Source organism: Lemur catta, chromosome 18 (genome assembly GCF_020740605.2).
Source record: "Lemur catta isolate mLemCat1 chromosome 18, mLemCat1.pri, whole genome shotgun sequence".
Taxonomy (NCBI): domain Eukaryota; kingdom Metazoa; phylum Chordata; class Mammalia; order Primates; family Lemuridae; genus Lemur; species Lemur catta.
Window position 1 is genome coordinate 38,567,119 of NC_059145.1, and position 27,576 is coordinate 38,594,694.

The 27,576-nt window shown below is 57.3% G+C and overlaps 1 protein-coding gene across 3 annotated transcripts in view; it reads right to left on the reverse strand.

Annotated features, from left to right (window-relative positions):
* Window positions 1-26,438, reverse strand: part of SEMA3F (semaphorin 3F) — a 35,762-nt gene extending 9,324 nt beyond the window's left edge. Inside the window, exons 1-7 of one of the 3 annotated variants that reach the window (XM_045530181.1) lie at window positions 26,197-26,438; window positions 22,052-22,211; window positions 8,355-8,515; window positions 8,188-8,250; window positions 7,976-8,095; window positions 7,135-7,230; window positions 5,481-5,574 (exon numbers count right to left, since the gene is read on the reverse strand). In XM_045530181.1, the coding sequence (XP_045386137.1) occupies window positions 5,481-5,574; window positions 7,135-7,230; window positions 7,976-8,095; window positions 8,188-8,250; window positions 8,355-8,515; window positions 22,052-22,163 (646 nt within the window). In that variant the 5' untranslated portion in view covers window positions 22,164-22,211; window positions 26,197-26,438. Of the gene's footprint in view, window positions 1-5,480; window positions 5,575-7,134; window positions 7,231-7,975; window positions 8,096-8,187; window positions 8,251-8,354; window positions 8,516-22,051; window positions 22,212-22,303; window positions 22,555-26,196 lie in introns of those variants that run through there. The other 2 variants (XM_045530182.1, XM_045530183.1) reach the window with 2 other exon arrangements.
* Between the last annotated feature and the right edge of the window lie 1,138 nt (window positions 26,439-27,576).

Below are 27,576 nucleotides of genomic sequence, written 5' to 3' on the forward strand. Positions count from 1 at the left end.
GACAATTCTTTCAAGCAGTGATAAGACCTGGAAATAATGCCACTGAACCAACTTATAAAGTAGCTTATATACTTGGGAAGAAAGGGAAGCCATTCAGTGATGTGGAAATTGTGAAAGAATGCATTGGTGAAGTTGTAAGATGCTTAGACTGGATATCATTTCAAAGTACAAACTGCCTCTTTCAAGGAGAACCATAACTGATCAGCAGCATGAATTAGCCTTCAACTTAACAGAACTTCATGCAATACTTCAAAACGAAAATATATATTATTCAATTGTATTGGATGAATCAACTAATACTACAGACTCGATATAGGTTTTATACTTCATTTGGGTCATAACAGAAGATTTTCTTTGCTACAAAGAGTTACTCACTTTGGGCACTCTTGCAAAGAAAACACAGGGAATAGCTACCTTCAACAACTTTCAAGACAAATGTTGTGAAGTTGAGCTGAATTTGGTAAATTTAGTGAGTGTATGTACAGACAGACGGTGCACCGTCCATGACAGGAAAACATGAAGGGCTTATTGCACAGATAAAAAAAGTATTAACAGATCCAGATGTTCTCATTTCTTTTCATTGTATCTTGCATCAGCAAAATCTCTGTGCTAATGCTACTATTTTAAGTGACACTTTGCAACAAGTTATAAGTACTGTTAACTATATTCATGCAAATGCAACACAGCATCATCAGTTTCATAACATGCTAAAGTTGAAGGAAGACATACTCAGTATGGATTTGCTAAATCATTCTAAAGTGGGTTGGCTATCATAGGAACAGGTATTAGCTAAAATTTTATCTCTGCAAGAATAGTTACATTTTATGAAGAACAGAATCAGCAATGTGACTTATTGAAAGAAGATTTCTATAGGAATATAGCATTTCTGTTGCATTTTCTGTTTGGCTTTTGACATTTTGATATCATGTCAAATCAAAATGACTTGAATATTTCTTTGCAAGGTAAAACTAAGTCTATATATAATATGTGGCAAAAAATCCAAGCTCTTTGAAAAAAACTATCTTTTTTCAAAACACTTCTTTCAAAAGGAAATTTTGGATGAACATTTTCCCCAGTTAGCAAAGGTCATTGATGTGCAGGATGAAAAATTCAAATCATTTGAAGAATACACAGCTGTTATAGGCCTATTAATTGGAGAATAAAACGAAAGGTTCACTGACTTTGAGAATCATGGCATCACACTCAAATTAGCATTTCAGCCCCACCTAGTTGATATCACCAAGGCCACCTAAAGAGCTAAAGAGATGGAATTGATTGAGCTCTCAGTAGATGACATTTTAAAGTCATTGTTTGATGCTAAGAAAGATCCAGTTGAAACATGGAAAAATGCGGTAGAATACCCATGCCTTCAGCAACATGCCCCAAAAATGCTTTCTTGCTTTTCAACCACTTATTGCTGCGAATCTACATTCTCCTACCTAACCCAAATCAAGACATCCTTAAACACCCTTAAAGTCACAAATAACTAATAACCATCTAGAAGATCAACTGAAATCAGACCTCCATGCTGCAACCAAATATTCAAATGCTTTCCAACAAAAGGAAGACATAACAAAGTCATTAAAAGGTAAGTTAACTTTAAAATGAACAGTTTTCATTTTTTGAAATTATTAAGTACATAGTAGTTAGATTTTTACAACATAATGTACATTTTTAAGTATATCTAATTGAAGTTTCTTGAATGTGGCTTTATTTGATTACAGCTAAATTAATGTGGCCTTTCAGCACGAAAAGGTTCCCCACTCCTGATCCAGCACATCTAGCTAAGATCATTGATGAAGATGGCCACTCTAAGCAACAGGTTTTCTTTTTCTTTCTTTCTTTTCTTTTTTTTTTGAGACAGAGTCTCACTCTGTTGCCCGGGCTAGAGTGCTGTGGTGTCAGCCTAGCACACAGCAACCTCAAACTCCTGGGCTCAAGCGATCCTCCTGTCACAGCCTCCTGAGTAGCTGGGACTACAGGCATGCGCCACCACGCCCGGCTAATTTTTCTATATATTTTTAGTTGTCCAGCTAATTTCTTTCTATTTTTTTTAGTAGAGACAGGGTCTCGCTCTTGCTCAGGCTGGTCTTGAACTCCTGAGTTCAAACGATGCACCCGCCTCGGCCTCACAGAGTGCTAGGATTACAGGCATGAACCACCATGCCCAGCCTAAGCAACAGATTTTCAATGTAGATAATATTGGAATAAAATGCCATCTGCAGCTTTCATAGCTAGAGAGGAGAATTCAATGCCTGGCTTCAAAGTTTCAAAGGACAGGCTAACTCTCTTGTTAAGGGCCAGTGCAGCTACTTACTTTAAGTTGAAGCCAATGCTCATTTACCATTCTGAAAATCCTAGGGCCCTTAAGAATTATGCCAAATCTATTTTGCCTATATTCTATAAAAAGAACAACAAAGCCTGGATATCTACACATCTGTTTACAACATGGTTTACTGAATATTTTAACTCTACTGTTGAGAACTGCTCAGAAAGAAAGATTTCTTTCAAAATGTAACTGCTGGCTGGGCGCGGTGGCTCACGCCTGTAATCCTACCACTCTGGGAGGCCAAGGCGGGTGGATCGCTCGAGGTCAGGAGTTCAAGACCAGCCTCAGCAAGACCGAGACCTCGTCTCTACTAAAAATAGAAAGAAATTACCTGGCCAACTAAAAATATATATAGAAAAAATTAGCTGGGCATGGTGGCGCAAGCCTGTAGTCCCAGCTACTTGGGAGGCTGAGGCAGTAGGATCGCTTAAGCCCAGGAGTTTGAGGTTGCTGTGAGCTAGGCTGACGCCATGGCACTCACTCTAGCCCGGGCAACAGAGTGAGACTCTGTCTCAAAAAAAAAAAAAAAAAAAAATCAAAATGTAACTGCTCATTAACAATGCACCTGGTCACCCCAAGAGCTGTGATGGAGATGTACAAGGAGATGAACGTTGTTTTCATGCCTGTTAACACAACGTCCATTCTGTAGCCCATGGATCATGGAATAATTTCAACTTTCAAGTCTTATTACTGAAGAAATACATTTCCTAAGGCTATAGCTGTCATAGATTGTGATTCCTTTGATGGATGTGGGCAAAGAAAATTGAAAACCTTCTGGAAAGGATTCACCATTCTAGATGCCACTAAGAACATTCATGATTCATGAGAGGAGGTCAAAATATCAATGTTAACAGGAGTTTGGAAGAAGTGGATTCCAACCCTCACGACTTTGAGAGGTTCAAGACTTCCATGGAAGAAGTACCGCCAGATGGGGTGGAAATAGCAAGAGAACTAGAAGTGGAGCCTGAAGATGTGACTGAATTGCTGCCATCATGACAAAACTTGAATGGATGAGAAGTTGCTTCTTATGAATGAGCAAAGAAAGTGGTTTTTTGAAATGGAACCTGCCTCTGGTGAAGATGCCGTGAACATTGTTGAAATGAAAACCAAGGATTTAGAAAATTACATAAACATAGTAGATAAAACAGCAGCATGATTTGAGAGGACTGACTAATTTTGAAAGAAGTTCTACTGTGGGTCAAGTGCTATCAAACAGCATCACATGCTAGAGAAATCTTTCATGAAAGGAAGAGTCAATCAATGCGGCAATCTTCACTGTTGTCTTATTTTAAGAAATCACCATAGCTACCCCAGCCTCCAGCAACCGCCAGGATGATCAGTCAGCAGCCATCAACACTGAGGCAAGACCCTCCACCAGCAAAAGAGCATGGCCTGCTGAAGGCTCAGATGATCGCTAGCATTTTTTAGCAATAAGGTAATTTTTATTAAGGTATGTGCATTTTTAGACATAATGCTACTGCACACTTCATAGAGTACAACACAGTATAAAGATAACTTTTATATGCACTGGGAAACCAAAAAATTCATGTGACTCGCTTTATTGCGATATCCACTTTATTGTGGTGGCCTAGAACCCAACCTGCAATATCTCCGAGGTATGCCTGTAATGAGTTGAGTATCTTTTACCTTTTGTTATTCTTGTTACCTTTGTTTTAATATATTTTTTTTTTTTTAAGACAGAGTGTAAGGCCGGGCGTGGTGGCTCACGCCTGTAATCCTAGCCCTCTGGGAGGCCAAGGCGGGTGGATCGCTCGAGGTCAGGAGTTCAAGACCAGCCTGAGCGAGACCCCGTCTCTACTAAAAATAGAAATAAAAATTATCTGGACAACTAAAAATATATATAGAAAAAATTAGCCGGGCATGGTGGCACATGCCTGTAGTCCCAGCTACTCGGGAGGCTGAGGCAGTAGGATCGCTTAAACCCAGGAGTTTGAGGTTGCTGTGAGCTAGGCTGACACCATGGCACTCTAGCCCGGGCAACAAAGTGAGACTCTGTCTCAAAAAAAAAAAAAAAAAAAAGACAGAGTGTCACTTTGTTGCCCTGGCTAGAGTGAGTGCCATGGCGTCAGCCTAGCTCACAGCAACCTCAAACTCCTGGGCTTAAGCGATCCTACTGCCTCAGCCTCCCCAGTAGCTGGGACTACAGGCATGCGCCACCATGCCCTGCTAATTTTTTTTCTATATATATTTTAGTTGGCCAGATAATTTCTTTCTATTTTTAGTAGAGACAGGGTCTTGGTCTTGCTCAGGCTGGTCTTGAACTCCTGACCTCGAGCGATGCACCTGCCTCGGCCTCCCAGAGTGCTAGGATTACAGGCGTGAGCCACCACACCCGGCCCTTTGTTTTAATATTAATCATAAATGTATACAATTAAAATTTTACTAATCTAATAGCTTTGTTTAACAACTGGCTCACAAAATTCTAAAAATTTAACAATTTACCTGGCTCCAGCACACCACCCTCACTCTGTATCTTCCCTCACCTGACTGTCTGGTCCGGGTTCTACCACCAGGCCAGGACCTTCTCACTAAGAGTGGGGATAATGCCCGCTCCCTCACCCAGGGGCCTTTCCCAGGCTTGGAGGTGGCATGATGCCCAACGGCTGCTCTGCAAGGCAGGTGGGATGGGGCAGCCAGAAGGCAGGCAGAGCACATGGGCCAGGGTCAGTGGCAGGCTCACCCACCCTGGGGTTAGGGGCAGCGGCTGCTCCTGAGGCCCCAGACAGGACTTCTCCTTAGAGAACAGCCCCCAACTCCCCCAGTTCCCTGCCCAGAGCAGAAACATGCTCTCCATACAGACCTCTCCCAGGCTCCAGACATACTGGGAATGTGCTATGGGAGTGCCCTCATGCCACCCCCCGTACACACTCGTTCCAAGGTAGGACTTGGCCCCCGCAGCCCCCAATCCATAGGGCCTGGACGGAGGCTCAGATGACCTAGTCTCTGCCTCTCAGCTCACACTGGGGTCTGACCTGCACCCCCTCCCTCTGCAGGTGGGGTCCCATGGTGGGATTCAGGGACAGCCTGGTCGTGGTCTCTGCCCTGGTATAAGTGTTGGTGCCACACCCCCCTCCAGTGGCAGAGGTCACACATTCAGACTGTAGAACCAGGGTAGGGTGGGGGCACTCACTGATGAGGGCTGAGGCTGTGTCCAGCTTGGGGTCGTATGGACACTTGCCCTTCCCTGACTCGAGTCTCTCAGGCTCCAGGTAGAAGATGTAATCCTGCAGGGCAGAGGGGGCTCAGCACCAGCCAGGCCAGTCCCTCCGCCAGGAAGGGTAAGGGTCCCAAGGTCCCCAGGTCCCCAGGGTGAGAATGGGCCCTCAGGAATACCCCGAGCCCATCCCCTGCACTCCTCAGAGCTCCTCGGGCTTGAACTCCACCCAGCCAGGTGTCCCAGGGCAGGGCCATGCTGTGGGTTCCAGGGGAAGTGCTTCCTAGTTCCAGGTCTCACATAAGACCTAGGAACCAAGTCTGGGAGGGCCCCACCCTCAGGGCCATGAGAGGGGCATGGAGTGGGCTTGTAGGGGCCGAAGCCCTCCATGCCAACTGGCTCATGAAGACTCTGGCCAAGGCCCCCACAGGCCGCAGAGGCACAACTCTCTGAGCTGTGGCTGCCTGCCTTGGGCCAAGGAGGGGCTGCAGACCTGGCCAGGGCAGGGGGCACTGGCTAAGGGGCCTGGGGTCCTGTCCTTTTCCATCAGGTCCAACCATGCCAGAGAGCTCTGAGGTTGCTGTGACCCCAGGCTTTTGTGTCCTCAGGATGGATCAATGGGCCATGGTCTTTTTCTGCTCCTAGGCAGAGCCCTCAGGCTCCACCTATCTCCCCAGGGAGCCAGGAGTTGAGGAGTTCAGGGCAGACCACATGGAATTCGCAAAGCCCCCTGTGCCTCCCAGCCCAGCCTGGAAGATGCTAGGAGAAGGGTTGGCGAAGGCACTGGGACCCGGATGCGCTCATGGGCCACAAAGGAAAGGCAGGGAAAAGGGACGGGAAGGGGAGAGGAGAGAGGAGCAGAGGCAGGAGGAGGTGGCAGCAGGTGGCAGGATGGTGATGGGAAGGTGCACACAGGCCCACCTCCAGTTACACTCTGCACACGTGACTTCCTGCACACATGGGGCTGCACGCACGGCTCAGCACGCATCACTGCCAACACACACAACTCCCTGCTCACACTCTGGACACACACACAGGATCCGAATGATCCTGCTTGTCGGTACTCCCCGCCACAGACACACACGCTCTCTCATTCACCGGCAGCCCCTGCCCAGCCCCAGCCATCCCAGCCCAGACCCGGGTGGTGACTAGTGGACAGACACCACCCCACGAGAAGAGAGCCCCAAGCACGTGAGTGTGCAGGACACTGTGTCCACTGGATGTCCCATGGGGGACGGGGGCCTGGACACCTGGGAGTGATATGTCAGACTGCACGAATGTGCCACATTCCCACTCTGGGTGCTGAGTAAGGGGTGCCAAGTGCGTGTTGGTGTGTGCTCTTGTGTGTCTATACACGTGGTCTGAGGGCTGAGGCACAGCTGTCCCCAGGGCTTCTGTCTTCCCCACCTGGTGGCTTCATGATTTCTTGCCTGCAGGGGTCACACTGAGGCTGACATGAATCCAGCTGGGAATGCCTTCTGAGCCTGAGGGCACTGCAGGGGAAGGGGTAGGATGGGTGGGGCACAGAGGTAGAGGGGAGGCTGGGGAGGCTAGCCTGGCGTGCAGGCCCAGGGAGAGTTCAGCTCACAGGCAGTGCTGCCTGGCAAAGGCCTGGAGGGATGAGGCCCACCTGGCGTGGGGCTGTGGGCGTCGGGCGGAGGGCACCATCCGTGGCTCTGCTGCCGCGGCCTCTGACCACCTCCGTCTGGGGGGTCCATGGTGTGGCCTGAGAAGACGAGGAACAGGGGTTAGAGCTGGGGGTGGCAGGGGCTGGGGGAGAGGGCTTGGGCTGCCAGCCTCTCACACCACACAGGCCAGGAACACACGTGAGCGCGTGGGCTCTCAGAGTATGTCTCTGCTCGTGTACGTGCACACACACACACAGGCTCGGCGCACACCTGCGCACACGTGCCCCTTAGGTGCAGTCGCTCTCACACATGCCCCACAAGGTCACACCAGCTCACACACATGCCTACATGGAGATGGAAAAGGGCAGAAGCAGGCGGGGGCAGAGCTGGGGAAGGGGCAGCTCCTCCCAACCCCCTGGACCTGGGGGAGGGAGACGGCTCTCCCTTAGGGCACACGGCAGAAGCTAACCCAGACGTCCAGCCTCCCGACGCAGAGGCCCCTGCCAGGCCCCCTGGCTTGGCCACAGGGGCACTGTCCACAGGCATAGCCAAGAGAGCCGGTGCCATGTATCGAGTGAGTGCTTACTATGTGCCAGGCACAGCGCTAAGAGCTTTGGGAGCATTAGCTCACTGCCTCCTCCTCACACCGACCTGTGAGAAAGGCAGCCGTTAGCCCCATTTTCAAATGAAGAAACTGAGGCTAAGCGGGGTGAAAGAAGTCACTCACCCAAGGTCACAGGGCTTGGAAGTGGCAGGGCTGGGGCTCAAGCCCATCCTCCCATCAGGACCCTGGGTTGCAGCCACCAGTGGGGGCAGCATGGGGGCAGGGCAGATGGGACTTACCTGGGCTCGGCGGCCGCGGTTCACGTAGGTGCACATGGGGTTGTAGGCACCTGTCCCGCACACATACAGGTGTGTTCGGTTCCAGGGCTGGATGAGCCTGACGAAGTTCCCGCACTCACCCTGGGGCCAGACAGAAAGTTGTGTAGACGGCCAGACACCTGCCTGGCCCTGTTCCCTCTCTGGGGTCACCCGCCCCTTCCCTCTACACTCACATTGCCGTCCTTGCCTGAGAGCACGCACTCCTCAATGCGCTGTGGGGAGGCCGCCCAGTGGATCTGCCGGAGATGGGAGTCAGACGGTGCAGCCTGCTGGCCGGGCCCTGAGCCCTGGGGCTCCACACCCCCCACCCGCCACGCCCCACACCTGGGCTGGCCCTTACAATGAGGGGCTCGCGGTTGATGTCGTGCAGATCCAGGGACAGCACATAGTCCTTGCTGCCCACATACATGCGGTCGTGGTCCTCATCCTTGAGCAGGATTCGGTAGTCGGTTGTGTTGAGCAGAAAGTTGAAGAAGTGGGCGGTGCCCGTGGCCTTAAGCTCTGTGGGTGGAGGACAGGGCACCAGTTAGGACCTGGTCTTAAGCTTCCGGTTCCCCTCCCAGGGCCTACTTAGCTCCCTCTCCAGTCCCAGACAGGTTGGCAGAAGAAAGTAGGACAGGTAGGCCAAGGAAGGGGCCACACCCAAAGCTAAACCCCTGATTCACAGACAGCCCTCGCCAGCTCAGGGTCCCAATGAAAAGGCAGTGGGTGTGGGCCAAGGTGTGTGGCAGCATCAAAGAATCTTTGCTCAGGTGGGGGTTGATGCTCACACACTCAGGGTGGGGATGGCTTCCCGCAGGGGCCTGGAGGGGCTAATGAGCAGGTGGGAGCAGGGCCAGGTCTATCTGAGATAGCCCACAGACGCTGGCGTGGAGCCCGCATGCCCTGTCCTCACCCCAGCTGCCACCCAGGCAGAGGGCACAGCTGGTGCACAGCAAGGTCCCCCCTCGGTCTGAGGTGGGTTAGCCAGGAAAGCCTTGCTGGAGCCACACTGCCCTACAGACACCCAGCTTCCCCCAGGCCCCACAAGGCTGCTAATGGTAGAACTCTTTGAATCTATCAGGGACAGTCATTTCTGGGAAAGAGGCTCTCCCCCTGGTGCTACAGTGTCATTGGGCTGGGGGCTGGGGGCAGGGTCCAGCTGGGTCCTCTGTTTTCTCTTCTGCATGAGTCCAGCAGCTTCACCCTCCCACTCCCAAGATGCTGGGGAAAGTCCTCCCTCTTGGGGATGAAGGACAGGATGGAGCTCAGCCACTGACAGGCTGATGACAGACACGGGACTCCACGAAGCTTGGAAACCGGCTTCTGGAGGGGGAGAGCTAAGGGGTCCCCTTGGCAAGCCCCTTCTCCACCCACCCCCAGCTATTTTTAGCTCAGGAGGAGAGAGAACATTGTAAGGAGAAATGAATATTCACACGCACAGGGGGCTTCACATGGCAGCACACAGAAGAGCACAGGAGTGTATACACATGGCACACGTATGCACACGCGTCCTGCCTCAGTCGGATGAGGCCCCGACCAAGGGGATCACTCATGTCCCATCCCCCCTCCCCACAGCTGGTAACCCATGTCACAGGTGGGACACTCAAGGGGGAGGCCTGGGCCAGGCCCCAAGGCACCTGGAGGGGGAGAACAGCTGGACCCTGAGGCCCTGGACACAGCCTGAAGGTGGGCCCAGCAGGTGGCCCCATCCCATCAGTCAAAGTCACCCTCCACTCAGGGCAGCCGTCCCTCACTGGCCTGGCTGGCCCCGACTGACCCCTGCTGGTGTGCCGGGGACCCTGGAGGGGCTTTGTCTGAGAGCAGCATCAGACAGGAGCTGCAGGACGTGCTGAGATGGCCACGCAGGGCAGAGGTGGGCTGGGGCCGGGGGTTCCCACAGCCGGCATCTAGAGCCCACATCTAGGACCAGGGCCTCACTCTGAGGGGCTGGGGGGCAAGCAAGGGCCTTGTCCTGCCCAGTCCTGACTATGCAGTGACAAGGGAATACAGGTGATGACCTTGGCCAACCACTGGGACGAAGGGACGCCGAGGGATCAAAGGGCCGATCCCTGCCTGGCTATGGCCTCACCCGCCTGTCCGCCGGCGCCTCTGAAGTCCTGGGCAGGGCAGCCAGGGCACCTGTCCTGCACCTGTTGTCGGGCCACTCAGAGTCCCCTGCCTGGCCACCCAGCCACAGTGACAACAGGAAAGTAAACACTCCCCCACCCTCTGGGCTGGGAAGTGGCCAGAGAGGAAGTGGGGCTGCCAGTGGAGCGCCCCCAGGCTGGGACAGCCTGCCAGGGGTTATTTATACACTGGCTGGGGGCATGGCCTTGGTTGTGCCCTTACCCGTCCCGCTGGGCTATGGGGCACTTAGGGGGCACTGGAGGCAGAAGCGACAGGCTTACGTGGACACCTTCAGACACAGGCACTCAAGGAGGGGGAAGCTTCAGACATCTAGGCCCCAGGGACCCAATCAGCCATAATCCCTACCTTCCACCCCTGCCCAGCCTTGGGCCTCTATAATCTGCACCCTCCCCCTCTGCCGTGCCAGGACTCCAGGCCTAAGAGCCCCCGACCCGCTCCCACAGCCCCAGCACTCCCAGGCTCCAGCTTCATCTGTGGGAAAGGCAGGTTAGCAAACACTCAGCAGATCAGGAAACTGAGTCCTGGATGGGGGGCAGGAGATGAGCCTTGAGCTGAGTCCTGCCTCTGCACCCTCTGTCCCCCTCCCCCCAGTCTGTCCTGGGACGTGGGCATGGAGAGAGCCTCTGCCAGTCATCAAGCACCCGCTCTGTGCCAAGCCCTGTGCTCACAACATCCAGGACACAGGGAAGGGAAGTGATGTGCCAGAGTGCATGGGGGGTGTCCACCTGGGCCTGTGGCTGAAGGAGGGGGAGGTCCGGGGGAGCCAGTCCTGGTGGTGGAGATTGCCTGCCAGGATGGCCAGGGCCGGAAGGTGACTCGCTCTCCATCGACAAGGTACATGACTCAGGACCCTCGGACCCCTCCCAGTGGCTGTGGGATATGACGTCAATGTCTCTGGTGTCACAGGACACGATACTTCAGTCACTGTGGAAACTGATAGGGGAGGGGAGCCCCCAGGAGACCATGCGGGTAGGAAAGGTTGGGACCACGGGTCAGGGATCCTTGGCTCTGGCTTGGGTTTCTGGCATGAGCTTTATAACCCCACTTGGGGCGCTCTGAGCCTCATTTTCCACTCTAGATCATCCCTCAGACCCTCCTAGTACTGACAGTCAAAGTGACCCCAGGTGGGGGTCCTGCTCTGATCTCAGGGAGAGGTTGACGCCAGCCATTCCTCGGGTCTCCCCCAACCCATCCTTCATGCCTTGAGGGGAGAGACGAGTGGGATGGGGTCCCAAGTTCTTCCCCCGAGGAAGCAGGCTGCCAGATGTCACTGTCTCTTGGAGGACGCCCACCCCCCATTGCCATCCTAGCTACCCTATTTCCTAGTGCTGGAGTGGGGAGCAGAGGGGACCATGGGGGTGGGGGCTTCCTGTTGACTCAGCCCCCACCCCCAACTCCAGTGTGTCCCCACTCCACCCCCAACCCATGGAAGCAGAACTAAATCCGGAATCATTCCTCCAAACCCAGCCTACAGGAGGGGAAACCAAGGCAAAGAGGGGTGGGAGTTTTGGGGGTCCCAGAGCAAATGAGGTACAGGGCTCCAACCTCATCAACTCATGGCCAGACTGCTAACCTCACTCACCACAGATTGTAGGAAAAAATCGAAATAATGGTTTCTGTGACAGGACCTGCACCCCTAGTTTCAGACAGAAAGGCTAAGGCCCAGGGAAGAGTGGTGCTCACCCCATATCATGGGATGAGGCAAAACTGGTGCCCTGTTGCCCCGCTCCCCACCCCACCACAAGGCAAAGGGTCTGGGGTCCTTTGTTCCTACAAGAAGCCTGGGTCAAAGTAGGAGGTGGTCAGGTAGCACTGGGTCCCCTCCTCTGACACCTGCAGTCAGCAGGAGCCAGATCCTACTGGGCCCCAGTGTTCCTAAGGCACAGGGACTTGGGCCAGAAGGAACTGGGAGCCTGAGGTGGCATCAGTGGGTGAGGGGCTGATGTGGACCCTGGTCATGTGGTCAGGCCAGTCCCCATCTCTGCCCTACTTGTCCCAGGCCTAGCTCTGATAGCAGAGGTGTCACCCCTCCCCCATTGCCATGGCAATATTGGGAGAGTGGCTGGGGCACAATCGAGGGTTCTGTGGGATGAGCTTTGACCTTGGTGGGGAGGGAGGATGGTGTGCCCGGGTGATGTCTCTGGGGAAGGGCTCCCCACCCCCATACTCTCAGCCAGGCTGGGCACAGGTTGGGTGGGGCGACATCCGGGAAGGATTTTCCCGTCATTGGGAAGGAAGAGCCTTTTCTGGCATCAGACACCTCATTTCCGCAGCCGTTCCCAGCCTCTGGGACTCTCCCATGGCCATTAGACACTCAGGGTCCTGGCCCGGAATGGCCTGGCAAAGGTCCAGAGGCAGGGACACGTTCGGTGCTCAGGGCCTGCTCCTGGGCATCTCGTCTGCTCATCTCTAGGAAGCGGCTGATGAGGCCTCACTTTAAAGGAGGTAGCAGGCGAGGACAGGCCCCGAGGAGGCGTGTTCATAGCCCCCACCCCTTGCTGCCCGTCTCCAGGACACCAGGTCTGCTGCTAGGGAAGCAGGGTCTGCTGCAGACAGAGGGTCTTGGAGCAGAGGTGGGCACCCCGCCCCCTTGGTTACAGCCCCACAAAGCAGTAGGCCCTGACTGACAGCGTCACCTCCCCCTGCAGGGTTGGGTTCTAGGGGGTGACCGACAGATCCTTGCAGTCTGGCTCAGACCTCTGACCTTGTGTGGGCGAGGGCAGCCCTAATCCCTGAGCCAAAGAGATATGGGCTGGGAGCAAAGAGGGGTGCTGGCCTCGGTCTTTGTCAGTGCTTCATGTGCCAGAAAGACAGCCCTCCTGACCTCCTGAGGAGGGGAACTGAGGTAGCCAGGGGTATGGCAGCAGTGGCAGTGAGAGCAGCGGCAGGGCCCAGGCTGTCCCTACTGGACACCCCCGCAGGCTCTGGGAAGGGGTGGCCTCTGGCCTCTTTCTCACTCCCCCAAAGCTGTGAGGGGCCCCAGAGGAAGCCCCAGGGGCTGGGCTGGCCCCCTGGCTCCCAGCCTAATCCTCTTTTAATGAGCGGCCAGCCGGAAGGCCTCAGCCCCTGGCCACAGCCCTGCAACCCTGGGAGCCCCAGCTATGCCGAACTGGGGGCAGGGCAGCCCAGATGCCTTTGCACACCTTCCCCCTGCTCGGCACACCCACTCATGCCCCAAGGCCAAGACCTCAACCACTGACTGGGCCGACCCAGGGACCAGCACCTGCAGGGGGATACCAGAGTGACACCTGCCTTGTGCTCCCATGGACCCTGTCTTGGGCACTTTCCATTTATTTGTTCCAGCCCAGGTCCCACACTCAGCTGTGCAGGGGAGGCTGTCACTGCTGACCTGGGGCTAGCTCTCCTAGTTCCTTCTCCCCCACCCCAGATGTTCTGGATGGGAACCCCCAGAAACCAGACGCCAGCTGCCCCCTCCTTGGGGATAGCCTCTAGGTTCCTCTGACCCTAAGCCCCTCAATGTCTGCCCCCCATCCCATCCCTGGCCAGCTTTCCAGATCGGAGACCCAGAGGCTTCCCTAGGAGCCATCCACACCGCCCCCCTTCCCCCCAGGTAGGTGAGCCAGGTCGGTGCCAACAAAACCAATTACAGCCACTCTCACCCAATTAGCAACTAATTATGGCCTCCTAGTCCATTCAACATAATTAACATGTAAATGACTCCTCGTGTTTTTATTCAATAACTGGCTCTGATTGAATTTAATTTAAATGTCTGAACTGAGGACCCAGTTACCATATTTCACCACCTAGAGCTGCTACTTCCTGGGAAATGTCAGCTCCTCCAGGGGAGAGGGACCCAAGGCCAGAGAAGAGGGTGGAGAGGCAGGCGTTATAGCCCCTGCATCCCTGACACATCCATCCCAGGGGTGCAGGGAGTTGGTGAAGTCAGAAGAGCCCCCAGTGGGACCCTCAAGATGGGAAATCTTCTGGAACGAGGGGCCCCTTCTTAAGGGCTACTGTACACACCCCAGCTGTTCACCAAATACATGCGGGGTAAGAGCTGCCCAGCTGGGCTACAGCTCCACGGTACACGCTCCGTCCCTCCCGCTTCAGGGGCTGGGGGCTGGGGCCTGCAGGCCCAGGCATGCCGTTCCCATGCCCGTTCCGCCCCAGCGCCCACCTGCTCCGCCCAGGAGAGGACAGGCCGGGGGCACGGCTCATCCTCACCAGGAAAAGCCAGAAGGGAAGGAGCAGCAGGGTCACTCCCTGGCACACACGCCAGCCCGGAACCAGAGGGTCCACACCCAAGGACATCCAGGGACTTTTGACCCTCTGTCCTAGTGGATGGGAGCTCTCCAGCCTAGGTGCCTCCACTGACCCCTGCCCACCCCCATGGCCCCATGGCCCCTGACTGTCCTAAGTCTGAGGGGGCCAAGAGGTCCTACGTAGAACTTAACAGCACACACAGCTGCCTGTGAGCACACGTTTGCGCGTTCAGCAGCCGGGCAGAGGTTAGAGCTCCAGCTCAGCTCTGGAAGGACGCAGCGTGGTCAAGAGACTTGGCTCTGAGCAGGGGGTGGGAAGAGGTGACCAGGGCCAGGCAAGCAGATCCCACAGGAATGTGCCCCAAGAAGTGTGAAGGGGGTAGGAGGAAGGGCCAGTCCTGAGGGGCGCCGCACTGATTCATTTCTCAGGTGGGGAGAGTGAAATGGCCGCTCAGCGAGGCCTCCAGTTTCCGAGACCCGGGGCCCACCCCTCCTCCCACATTCCAGACCTGGCCCGGAAACCCCTCACTCCTTCCTCCACCACCTCCTCCTCCTCCCGTGACTGCAAAAGACAACAAACTCTCCATGGCTCATTTACTCTGATAAATCACCCAGACGGACAGGCCAGGCCTTGATGGGACCAACAGGCTGGTGGGTGTCAAGACCCTCCCCCTGCCCTGGGTCCAGCCTTCATCTCTGCTGCCCTCCTTGGACTCCTGTGGTCCCTGCAGCCCCTTCACATCTCCCACCCAGAGATTCCAAGGATGTTCCAGGCAGTCTTAGCCCCCCCTCTAACATTCTGATGGGGAAACTGAGGCAGAGAGCAGACAGATGCATGCTCAGGAGCCCAGGCAGGGTGGGGCTGGTAGCTAGTCAAGCTAAAGCAATGAGCACTCCACACAGGCCTGGTGCTGGGACAGGAAGGTGTGCATCAAAATGACAGTGCAGGCAGCCTCAGGCAAAGGCCCCTAGAGTGCTACCCACTCTTGGGGGCAGCAGGAGCCCAAAGGGCCCCCAAATTCTGCTCTGCCAATTGTAGCGAATGGCCCATAGGATACAACCGTGCTGGCTGGCCAACAGAAACACGACAGCGGGGTCTGCCGCGGAGGGAAACCAGGGCATCAGCACTGAGCCCTAAGTGGGAAGAAACAAGGCTCTTGGCTGGGTGCAGAGACCTCAAAGGAAAGAGCATGTCCGGGTAGGAAGCCAAGGAAGGGTGGTGATGGGAGGGGGGAGGTAAGGGGGGCAGGGGAGGAAGGAAGGAAGAAGAGTGGGGGAGGGGGATCTGGAACTGAGGCTTCCCAGCCCCAAAGGCTTCCTGATCCCTGGAGGGGCCTGTTGCTTTGGGTCTGTCCCTGCCCTGCAGAGAGATGTACCAGATAGCTGGTGCTTGCTGGGGGCCCCAGTGAGAATGCCACAAGTCACCTAGCTGAGCCCCAGCCACCCCCCCCCACAGGCTGTCCCCTGGATCCTAGGCCAGCAGCCACTGCCCGGATCCCACTTTTTACTGGGTCAGGCCAGTGGTCAGAGTCTGGAGCCCAGGAGGCCTCCGCCCTCTCCCTGGGGCTCTCAGCAGCCTGGGCGGGGGGCTGCAGGCCTGCCAAGCTCTGGCGCCCACGTGAGCTGGGCTTTGGATTCAGACCATAGCCTTCTGGCGTCCAGGCCTCTGGCAAAGGCCCTCTTGCTATTTCTAAGAAAAATGCAGCAGGAATCCTCTCTGCTCCTCCAAAGCTCAAAGGGCTCCCTTGAGGCAGGGCTCAGATTCCCAGGACAGCACCAGGCCAGGCCAGGCAAACATGCCCTCCGCCCAGCTCTAAGTGAGCGGATGCCTAAGTGGGCAGCCAGGTCTGGTCACCCCTAGCACAAGCTAAGGAGCCAGAGCGGTATTCACAGGAGGGGTCATTGCAGCGGCCATGTGCCCCGGCCAGGCTCGGGAGCTTATCTCCAGGGAGCTACTGCCAAGGCATTCACTCCCCACCAAATGCACCCCTATCATTGGAATTTTTCCATAATACATATTTAGTACCTCTGCCATGAGAAAAAAGAACTTAAAAACCACAAATAGAAAGTCCAAACTCCATATCCTCGCCTCAAAAGTAAGACTCCATCTAGCATCTTGCCTTCTTCCCCAGGAGCTGCACTGCACACACTGCCTCTCCCCTGCTCTGCCTCTCCCACGACCCCCCTTCCCCTGTTTCAGATGCGGCCTCCTCCATGAAGCCTGCCCACATGCCAGTCGTAGGAATTTTTCTCCTCCTGACCCCACTCCACCCACCCCACAGGACTCAGGTCCCTCCTGTAGTCCTTATAAATGCCACCTCCCTTACCAAAAGTTAGCATTCTGGAGGGAAGGGAGAGGCAGTGTGGGACTCCTTGGGGCATCCCTCTGGCTCAGCCCTCACCTTTCTGCCACCATCAGCACAGCTCCTGGTTCCTGAGACTTCCTTCGCCTGGGCAGTCACAGCATTCACACAGTTAATCTTCCCAGTGCAGCCAGGCCAGTACTATTCTTATCCCCATTTTCCAGACAAGGCAGTGGGAACACAAAGAAAAGTTCACCACTCAAGGTCTCTCCACAGCCAGGATGCAGGCGAGGCAGTCTGGGCCCTCAGGATGCTGCTTCCATGGGACCACTGCCATTCCCCCCTTACACAGGGGGAAACCAGGGCTCAGAGAGGCTAAGCCACTTGTCTGAGGTCACACAGCCAACAATGGTAGAATTGGGGTTTGTCTGCCTTCAGGGCCAGCCAGTTAAGCCATCACCACCACCTCTGCATTTTACCAAATTTAAGAGCCCTGCTCTCTGCCCTGGGTGAGGAGCTAGAGGTCTCTCAGGAGTCAGGGGCCAAGTACCACAGCCCTGAAGCCACATTCTGAGCTCTTACCACCTCCAGGGGGGTCAAGGCATCAGAGAGGCACACACACAGGTGCCGGCAGCCAAGAGCCCACCCTGAGGCTCGCTGCCTCCCAAGGCACAGGGTGAAAGATGCTTTTACGGACTAGGGTGAGATTTTTATCTTGGCGGTTTCTCTTTAAATTCTTTACGATTACGAAGCAGCGGGGGCTGCCAAGGAACATGATTTACTCCTTGAGCATGCACCAGCTCCTCGCTTAGTGCCAAGGGAAGCTGGAGCCAGGGAGGGAGGGGTGGGCATCATGCCAGGGAACCAGAGACGAGGCCTGTGCAGAGACCCAGCCAGTGGTGGTCCCATCCAAGGCTTGGCTGGACCTGGACAGGCCACAGCTAAAGGCCCAGACCAGAGCTGACTCAGGCTGGGCCTCAGGCAGGTTCTCGGTCAAGCACAAGAAACCTGTCTCCACTGTCCCCAAAGGCCGATGCCTAGCCAGCTAGGGGACAGACAGCCCCCAGGACCTCCCAACTCCCTAATTAGCCACTTCCAAGTACCCTCTCAGCAGTAAGACAGTTCCCATTTCCAGGAAAACTGAGATCTCAGATGCAGGGATCTGGGCTCAAGTTCACGCTTTGGGTTTTCCTTTCTCCATGACCCTGGCTCATCCTGGAACACCCACCCCTCACTGGCTCGCTAGCTCCAAACCTCACCACAGCTGTTAAAGCCACCCGACCCCCGCCAGGCTACCTGGTGCCACCCTGGCCTCAAAGTTCCTGGGCCTCCACCCCCTCTTCCCTGACTCTTCTGCAATCTGAAATCCCATGCCTTGCTTTGGTTGGCCGGGGAGCCCCTGGGGGCAAGAGCAGGTCCTCTAGATCTCCAGCCCCACCTCCCCCTGCAGCAAGGCCAATGCCCCGGCAAGGCTTGCTAAAGGCACTTCCACCTCAACTCATACTCACCACCCTCCAGGAGTGAAGTAAATGGGATGTAACCTCATCATTTCCAAACAAGGAGACCTGGTAACTTTGGTCCTCTGATGCCACATGCAGATGTTGTGAATGGCGGCACTGTTCTGGGCCATTAGCCCCAGAGGCCAGGCCAAGATAGGTGGGTGGGCAGTGACCAGCACCCGTCTATTCCCCCTTCACCTGCAGATCATCCTTCCTCACTGAGCAAGCCTGTGGGCCTGGGGTCAGAGGAGGCCCAAACTCCAGGGCTGCTCGGGACATTGGAGCCCTTTCCTCTCTCGGGCCCTGGTTTCCCCATCTCTGATGTGAGAGGGCTGCCTCAGAGATCCTGCTCAGTGGAAGGGCTGGATTCTTGCTTCAGCAGGCAGAGGGCATGAGGAACCGACTCAGTCAACCCTGACCCTTTCCTTGGGAAACCAGGCTGGGGAGGCTGAGGCCAGCACCGTAGCATCCTGGAACCCTGTCCCGAGCTCACGGAAAGGGGCTGTCCCCACAGCACCACCACCACCCCTGCTCTGCACGCTCAACCTGGCACAGGCTCAGGCATCAGGCAGAGCCAGGCTCAACGTCAGTCCTGCTCCCGAGTGACTTGGAAAGCCGCTGGGCCCCTCTAAGCCTCCTGCCTCATAGGAAACCTAGGCAGACCCTCTGCGGGCATTGGAGGGAACCCTGCCTTGTTCCACCTACTATTATTTCTGTCAATTTTCATCTTTCCTGACCTCCTCCAGCAAGGAGACCTTCTGCTCCCTCTCTCTATTCCTGTCTCAGTTTCCCCAGTAGCACAACTGCCTCATGTCATCACAAGACCCTTCTCCCCCACCAAACACCTCTTCGTCCCAAGCCCTGGACAAAGCCAGCCCAGGCAGCAGCACTGTGTTGGGGGGTGGCTTCCTGGGAAAAAGTAAACACTCCCCAGGCTGAACAAAGGACCCTGCAGGGCCCTGGCAACCCCCCTGCTGCTACCCCGGAGGGAGGTGGTACCCCACAGCCTGGGTTGTTTCAGGGTGGGGAGAGGAGAGCTTTTTCTCTGAGACTTGGCCGGTGACTCAGTGAAGGGCACTCCAGGCCCAGGCATGGATGCGTGGAGGAAAGAGGGTCCCGCTGGCCAGGCTCTCCAACCCCAGGCATCTGTGAGTTCTCAAGAACCAGGAATCAAAGAATATCTCGCCTGCTCTTGGAAATCTTCCCCATGTGACCCTTCATTTCTGCCTGATCTTCGCTGGGCTGCTGATAGGAGTTCAGGAGATGGGCCACAGGAGCCCCCCAAATCTGACTGAACCCTGGGCCCCTTTGCCCTCATAGCCTCCTGGCTCTAGAGCCAGCTGGGGTGCCTGGGCGGATGGGCGGGCAGCAACCCAAGCCTGGCCCAGTTCCTGCCTTTGTTCCTTTATCTGGCCTAGGCAGTGTGGCCCCTCATGCCAGCACCTCCGGCTTGGAGGGTCTAACCCTACCCAGGCCGGAACTGGCACCTCCCAGCTACAGCAGGACCCAGGGCAGGGCAGGGGATGCCCAGCCTGTGCCCTTGCAGCCTGGGGTGCCAGCTGTGGTGTCCATCCAAGGCACAGATGACGAAACTGCAACATGGAGCCAGAGTGACCAGCAGTGCTTCTGAAAGTGCCCCTCTCTGCCCGCATGTGTACCCTGGGAGGGAGGACAACCCCCTTCCCAGCCCCTGGCCTAGCTATGAGATCCCCATTTCTCTAGGCGTTGATCTCCATTCTCACTCCACAAACACTTGGTGAGGGCTGCTCCTCACTGAGGGCCGCTCGGTGTGCACACGACCAGGCTGAGACCACCCAGCATGGGGGATGCATGGGGCCTGGTCACAGCAAGCGCTGGGCTCCCAGGGGCACTGACCACCTGTGTGTCCATTGCTTTTTCAGCTGGTTTGGCTGTGAGCACCCCACCTTGTCCACTGCAGAGTCCCCAGTACTCAGCACAGGGCCTAGTGCACAGTAGGTGCTCAAGTGTCTGCTAAACTAAAGTGACATCTAAGCATAAAACTAGGACACGAGGTCAGATGGGAACAGGGAAGGTCACCCAGGGCAGGGAACCTGCGTGTGCAAAGGCATGGAGGCCCTGGGATGCCCCAGGCGTGCTACAGCCCCACCCCAGGCCGCCACAGCAGGCAGCTCCGTAGGCTGGCTGCCAGCAAGTTCAGCTTTTAGTCACTGCGGGTGTCGGCTTCAGAGCTAATTGAGAGGGAATCGACCCGACGCAATGTAGGCGCCGGCAAGGCCAGGACACCGGGGTTCTATTTCTGGCCTCACCTCTCCTCCTGCCCGACCTTGGCCCTGCCCTTGCCCGAGCCTCAGTTTCTCTCTCTGGAAAACAGGAACAGAAGCCTTTGCCCCTTTGCCCCAGAAGTCTGAGGTTTAAAGGGAGCAGAGGACCTCCCTATGTGTCGTCCCTCCTGCTTCCTTGCACGCATGATGACAAAATCAACACCCAGAGTAGACACAGGGTTCCAGGGTGGTAGAGAGTGGGGGGAGGAAACATTTCACTCCCTCGCCAGCACCCTGGGCCAGGAAGGGGGTGAGGAGGGATCTGGTCCCTTCAAGATTTATTAATCTGCTCTGAGGAATTCCACCAGGGAAGGGTGGAGGTATCAGCAGAATAAATATCTCACCTTCCCAAGCCTGGGAAAGGGGGTGCTTTTCCAACCCAAACTGATTAACTCTTCTCTGCCCATTTCTCAGGCCCTGCAGAGGCTGCCTTCCAGGCACATCCGCAGAAATTCCAGAAGTCGGTGACTGGGAAATGCTGATGATAAGCAGCTTACTCCCCACTCCTCCCATCAAGTTGCAGGGGTGGGATGAGGTCAGGGGAGGGGCCTTGTGGGGGGACATGGTGAGGTGCGGGCTGGGCCTCAGCCAAGCCTGAGGAAGAAAAGGTCAGCCCAGCCCCTCACCCCAATATGGCTGCCCAGAAATCCAGCCAGCCGGGCAGAGTCGGCCCCACCCAGGGCAAGCGTCTGCATGAAGTTACCTCTGGCCAGAGGAGGGCCAAGGCTGAGAACTCACAGTGACCCCAGGTCCCCCAGGCCCCAGCATGGCTACTGCCCCTCACCCCAGGCCCAGGGTAGACTCTTCCAATCACACACACCCTTGAGGAAGTGGCCAGTGAGCGAGCCGTCCTTACACCCAGCTGTGTGGACCATGTGCGTTCAACTGCCCGGCGGTTTTGCTGCAAAGGCGATGGGGCTGGGAGCCAGCCTCCCACTCTGCAGACCCTAACTCGTCCTGAAAACCTTCCAGTGACTTCCCAGGCAAAGTGCTCACTGGGATCTCAGGTCCTCAGGTCCTCATACTAGCATGAGCTCTGCCTGAACCCACCAGGTGGCCTCCCTGCCAGTCACAGCCAACAGTGCCCTCCCACCTGGGGACTCATGGGAAGGTTCCTCAAATGCCCACACTCCAGCAGAGCAGGTCCTGCTCCCCAGTGTCTGCCCAACTGTCTGACCCTCCACCCCAGGGACCGCTCAGGGAAGGACCAGACGCATAGCAGGGAGAAGGAAGGGCCTCAGCAAACATGAGTCTGGAAGGAGTGACACCCCCATCTCCCCAGTTATCACGCGGAGAGAGACCCCCTCCGGACCCTAGGCCACCCAGCCCAGGAACCCACGATCTGACCCTGGAAGATGCCCAGACTTAGGATCCTTTGGCAAAATGTCTAGGTGGTGCAGTCTCCAGCCTTCCCCAGCAAGTCCCCACCTCCCTAGTCCCCCTCAGCCCCCTACACACACACAGGGCTGTACAGTTTGTCCTGTTTTTGCCCTGCCTTCTCTCTCCTTTCTCTCCTGTGCAATGGCCAAGTGCAGTGAAGAAAGGATGACTCCTGGGGAAGAGCGAGGCAGCCTCTTACCTTTGAATGAGAGCCGGACCCGGGGCATGGCCGGGAGGTGGTCCTGGGTGGGGGTGGCTGGCCAGGCCCCAGTCAGTAGGGAAGCCCAGAGGAGGAGACCAGCGACAGGCATTGTGGGAGGGGCCTAGGGCCCAGGAAGCAGGCTCTGTTCTCTGCACACCTGGGACAGGAAACCAAGATTGGAATGTGTGAGGCAGATGGGGGAGTCCCACCCCACCAATATTTCCCTTGTTCAGTTTCTGCCCAAGGTACCTCAGTCTCCCTCCAGTGGGTATCTCCACGCTCACACCCCCAGCCTGGGGCCATGAATGCCCTGGTGTGCAATCCTCTTATAAGTCCTTTTGTCTGCCTTCGTCTGGAGCAGTGTCAGCCATGGGCCAGGCAATGGTGGGCAGCCTGGGCTCACTAGGACTAATGGGGGCTGCTGGGGACCAGCCTACGCCTTGGAGCACACTGAATTCTGTGACCCTGGAGCCCTTTCCAGTTCCCAACAGGCTCTCTCCCCTGCACCCACCCCCAACAAAGTGGGCTTCCCCTTCTTTCTCCCACCTCAAGGAAAGAGGGAAGAGATGGGGTACATTCCTGCCTACTCCAGCCAAAGCTCTCCTCCCAGTGAAGAGAAATCTGGACCTGATTATTGGGGTGGAGGGGAGGCTGGGGAGACAGTGGGGGGATGAGTGAGACACAAATGGATAGCCCAAAGCAGAAGAGAGACAGCACCAGTCAGAAAAGGAGAGGCAGAGAATAGCAGGTGCCACTTTTACTAAAATCAAAGCAGGAGGGACCCAGGTCAGACAGACAGAGGGACTTCCTGCTAGGGAAAAGTTACAGCTGTGCCTCTAGAGGGTGAAGAGGGGGAGCCAGGATGGTCAGTGGGCCTGGGGCAGGGTCTGAGCCAGATGCACTGTTCCCTTCTGAGCCCCCACATCCCCAACAGGTCCAAGTTTCAATACTCTGTTTTTCAAATATTGTCTCCCCAGGCAGGCTGGCTGTTGGGTAAATGCAGCCCAGCACCAGTTGTTAGAACATATTGCTCCCTCCGGGCACAAAGCTGTGCCAACTCCTCCCCCCCCCACCAGGATGCACTGTGAGTGGGGGCATCAAGGATAGCAATGTGAGCGCCCTCCCCCAGATATGCTCTATCCCCTTCTCCCATGGCAGGCAGGACCCCGGGCCCCTTGCTAGGTCTCTGGGATGTGGCTGGGCAGTTACTCCCCTGCCATGGCTACCAATGCTGAGGCAAGATCCAGGTTCCACATCTGACTCTTAGGCCCCACTGAACAGACCCTGGTGCCCTCCCCTGACCCATCTCCCCAAGCCCTTGCCTCTCCTGCCAAGGCAAACTACACATGGTACTCAGGAAGTGCAGCTTCAGGCCTCCTGGCCCACTCCTCATGCGGTGCCTCAGCGAGAACACCTCCTGAGTGCCTGGCACACCTCTCCCATTCCTTCAAGATCTCCCCTCACAGATGCCCCCTCCTGGGGAGGCCTGCTGGGGGAAGGGAGAACCAGAACCAGCCCCTCCCCCGGTGTGGGGGGGCTCAAAGCTAATGCTGACTGAATGGCAGGCTCTGACAAGGGGGGCATGTGGGAGAAAGGGCTGCGTAGCCACCATCACCCTCGGGGTGTACCTGGGAGGCCCCCACTAACAGTTGTGTGAATATGCACACGTCCACACTTGCATGCCCGCACACGTCTTCACAAGCATGAGTTTGCTCAAGAACTTGACCTGCTAGTGGGGTGGGGCTCAGGAGAGCTGAGAGATACCGTCGTGGCTTGGGGAAGGCAAGATGCAGTCTGAGTCCCTTGGACAGCTTTAATCCTATGTGTCAGGGGCTCATGTCAACCTGCCTCCTGCCTCCTCCCACATGACCTCATTTTTCCTGCATCTATTTTCATGGTGACAAGGTCAGGGTCACCAAGGACAGGGTTGGAATCACCTAAGGTGTCCAGGGAGGTGGGGGGCCTTTCCACTGAGCCCCTACAGGGACCTCCCAGGATGCTTTGGCCCTTTAAAGAGGTGAATGAGGGATGCACAGGTCTGCTGGGGCCTCAAGGCCCAAGTCCAAGCCCCCGCTGGGGCAGCCTAGCCTGGTCAGGGAGAGAAGGAGAGGGAAGGAAGGAGAGGAGAGGGAGCACAGCAAGGGGAGGGACAGCATTTTTACAGTCCCTTTCCCTCTGCAAGCCCCTAGATGCCTTCTATTCAGCCCCAGCCCCAGAAAAGCCCCCAAGTCAGATTGAGCCCAGGTGGGTGGACAGAGAAGGAACAGCCACCGCCACCTGGGAGCCCACCAGGAGGAAAGAAGAGAAGGAGGGAAGGAAGGCTGGTGGGAGGGAGCAAGGGAGGGAGGCAGGCGGGAGGGAGGAGGAGAGAGGGAGGAGAGAGGGAGGGACGGAGGAGAGACGCTCAAACAAAGAACCGAGGAGCTGGGGCTGGCAAGGGGTGCAGGGAAGGGGCGGCCAGAGGAAGGAGTCCGGAGGCACCTGGGGGCAGGACAGGGGGCCAGGTGGTCCAATTGTCCAGCCCAATCCAGACCTCCCAGGCTTGGAGTGGGGGGCAGGGGAGGACGCCCTGCCTCAGGGAAAGGAGGTTGGCTCCTCAGAGCTGAGAACTGCCTGATGGAAGGGAGGCAGGAACAGGGGCTGTGGGGGACATGGGGAGGAAATTATTAACAGTACCCCACCCCCTACCCAGCCCCTCAGATATTCCCCCCACCCCCAACAAGAGCTTCTCCTTGGCTCCTCGGTTTCCCCATCCCCCAACACCTCAAGGACCAGGAAGCAGAGCCACCCCAGCATAGCAGGGACTGAAATCCCCCTTTTGTGGCCAGGGTTTCCCAGTCAAGGTCACCTGAGCCTGGCTCCATCCTCCCCCCAAGGTATGCTGAGCAGCCCGCGCTGAGGCTGGGCTGCTGGACTTCTCTCCAGCCCCTGCCTCCTCTCTGGCCCCCACCTCCGCACTTCCGGGCCTGGCTTCTTCACAGCTGAAGGGGAGCAGCAGGGGTAGGTGTGCCTGTGCCCCACGTGAATAGACCCCATACCCTATGGGGTCTAGGCACAGCCCCCCCGGGTAGCCTGGGAAGGGGCCCCAGCTCCATCCAATCCCCTGGGCTGAGATGAGACTCCCAACCCTTGGGTGCAGTTTCTCTATCTCTGCAACTAGAATAGCAACTGCTGGGAGACAATCTGGGTTAATTCAGGAGGACAGGGGTCCCCAACCTGGCCCAGCTGCACGGTGGACGCACTGGAGCCTTCAGTTGGCCCCCTCCCCGACCCTCCCCAGGCATTAATGTGCTGGTGGCAAAACACAACTATCTCAAGAATTAGGAGTTATTTATCCAGCCGCCGGAGGAGCTCCAGCCAACTCCTGCCAGCACTGCCTCATTCCTGGGCCACCTTGCCACCCTCTTATCCCATCTGCTCCAGGCAAGCCCACCAAGCTCCTGTTGTCCCCTGTCCACTTCACTACCTGGGCCCCAGTTCAAACCGGGGCCCAACTGCAGGCTCTACCAGCTCACCTACACCCCACATTACAGCCGACCCTTCTTCCAGGAAGGACTCCCTGCTGTAAAAGCAAACCCAAGGTGGCAGCTTGGGGTCAGGGAGCTGACACAATGCTGGGAGAAAAGTCATGGGACTGGCAGTCCTCCTGCTCCGCTGCTCTGGGAGACCCCCCACGTAGGGCTGCCAGTATGGCGCTTGCTTCCAGGCTGACCGGTCCTCAGATAGGGACACTGAGGCAGGGCAGGCGCACCTACCAGGGAAGAGCGCTGCCTCAGGCATTGGTGGGAGGGAGAGCTGAGGCGGGAGAAGGGGGATCGGAACTCCAGCTCTAGCAACGTGAGGGTGGGGGTGTCTGGGAGCACCCACCCACCCAGAACCTTGAGGAGAAAAGTTGCTTTGCACACTGGTGACCCTTCAGGCCCACACATGCCCACGCCGCTCCGGAGCTAAGGGGTCCGGACCGCCGGGACAGGTACGAAGCCCGCCCCAGTCCTGTCGCCCCTGTGTCCGCGGGCAGACCCGCGACTCGCTGAGCCCCGCTCGTCGGACACTTCTGCGGAGTTGCAGTGCCGCGGGTCCCAGAGGGGTCGTGGGGTGGACCGGCCGCCTGCCCTCTCCCTCCCGGTCCCCGCTGCACTCACCTCTTCCGCAGCGGCGGAGCCTGGGTGCTCGGGCGGCGACGGCGGCACTGAGCGGCTCCCGTTGGGCCGGCCCGCGCTAGCGGCCCCCCGGGGCCATGGCCCTGCCCGCGCCCTCTCGCCGCTGCGCCTGAGCCGGGATCGGCGCCTCGGCCGCGGCTTAACCGGTTCCGCGGGCTTCGGGCGCGTCAGCAGCCGAGGGCCCGGGCCCCAGCCCGGGCCATGGGAAGGCTCAGGGGCGCTCGGGGCCGCCTCCCCCGGGGCGGGCTGCGGGCGCCCCCTGGCCGGCGCGCCGAGGGCGCATTCCCCAGCGCGGGGCGCAGGCGGTGGCGCGCGCTCGGCTTCGAAGCGCTGCGCTCGCCTGGCTGCTGGACGAGGGCCGGGCGGCTGCGCTGCGCTGCACGGCTCCTCGCGGCGCGCCCTGGCCCTACGCCGCACTCGGGGCTCGCCGGACCGCTGCGGCTCGTTCGCTCTCTCTCGTCTCGCGGCCGCCGGCGGGACAGGGCGCTCGGAGCCTCGCGGGGAGCGCCGGCAATTGGCCGCCCGTGGGCGACATTTGCATGGCGCGGCCCCGCCCCGCCCGGCCCGCCCAGCCCCACCCCCGGGGCGGGACCCGCCCAGCCAGCGCCCCGCCCCCGCTCCACCTGTCCGCAGGCTAGGCTCAGGGCTCCCAGGCGGTGGGCGACCTGCGCCAGGGGAGGCTAGTCCGCGCCCTGGACCTCCGCCCCCGTTTCGCGGGCGGCGCCCCCGCCCCGCCCTGGCTTTGTCTCTCCGTGGATACACAGCGCACATCGCTCCTGGTGTTTACCGGGGCACTCAACTCCCTGGCGAGAAAGGCAGGCGCGCCGGGGAGCGATGAGCCTGAGCTCACCTGCGCACCCCCTTTTGCGTCCCTCCTACCTACTCGTTGCCTGCAGCGGCCCTGGCCCCGCGCGTGAGCCCCGCGGCGCAGGACCCGTGGCTGCCTGGGCCGCTCAGCAGGTGGCGGTGCAGCCCCTGGGACAGCTGGCACCGCTGGACCTTCCCTCCCGCCGCCGCAGCCTCCAGTCTAGGCCAAGTTGGGGCGAGGGGCAGCCCAGCTCTGTCTGGCCACCCAACGACTTCCTGTGATCACCTCAACCACCAGCCCTATTTCAAGCCAGCAGCTCCCATGGACCCTCCTTTTATAGTTCCATACCCTGGAGTAGCCAGATGAGCTAGGGCCTTCTCTCCTAAAGGGGATACTTGCGTTCAAATAGCCTGGTGATGACCCAAGGCCTCAGCAACTGAGCAGGGGCCTACCTTGACCCCAGGAAGGGATCCTCTGTCTAACCCAACCCCCAAGGTCATGTCTTCACACCCCAGGACCACTTCTCAGCCCTGCTCAATGCGCTCTGCTGAGGT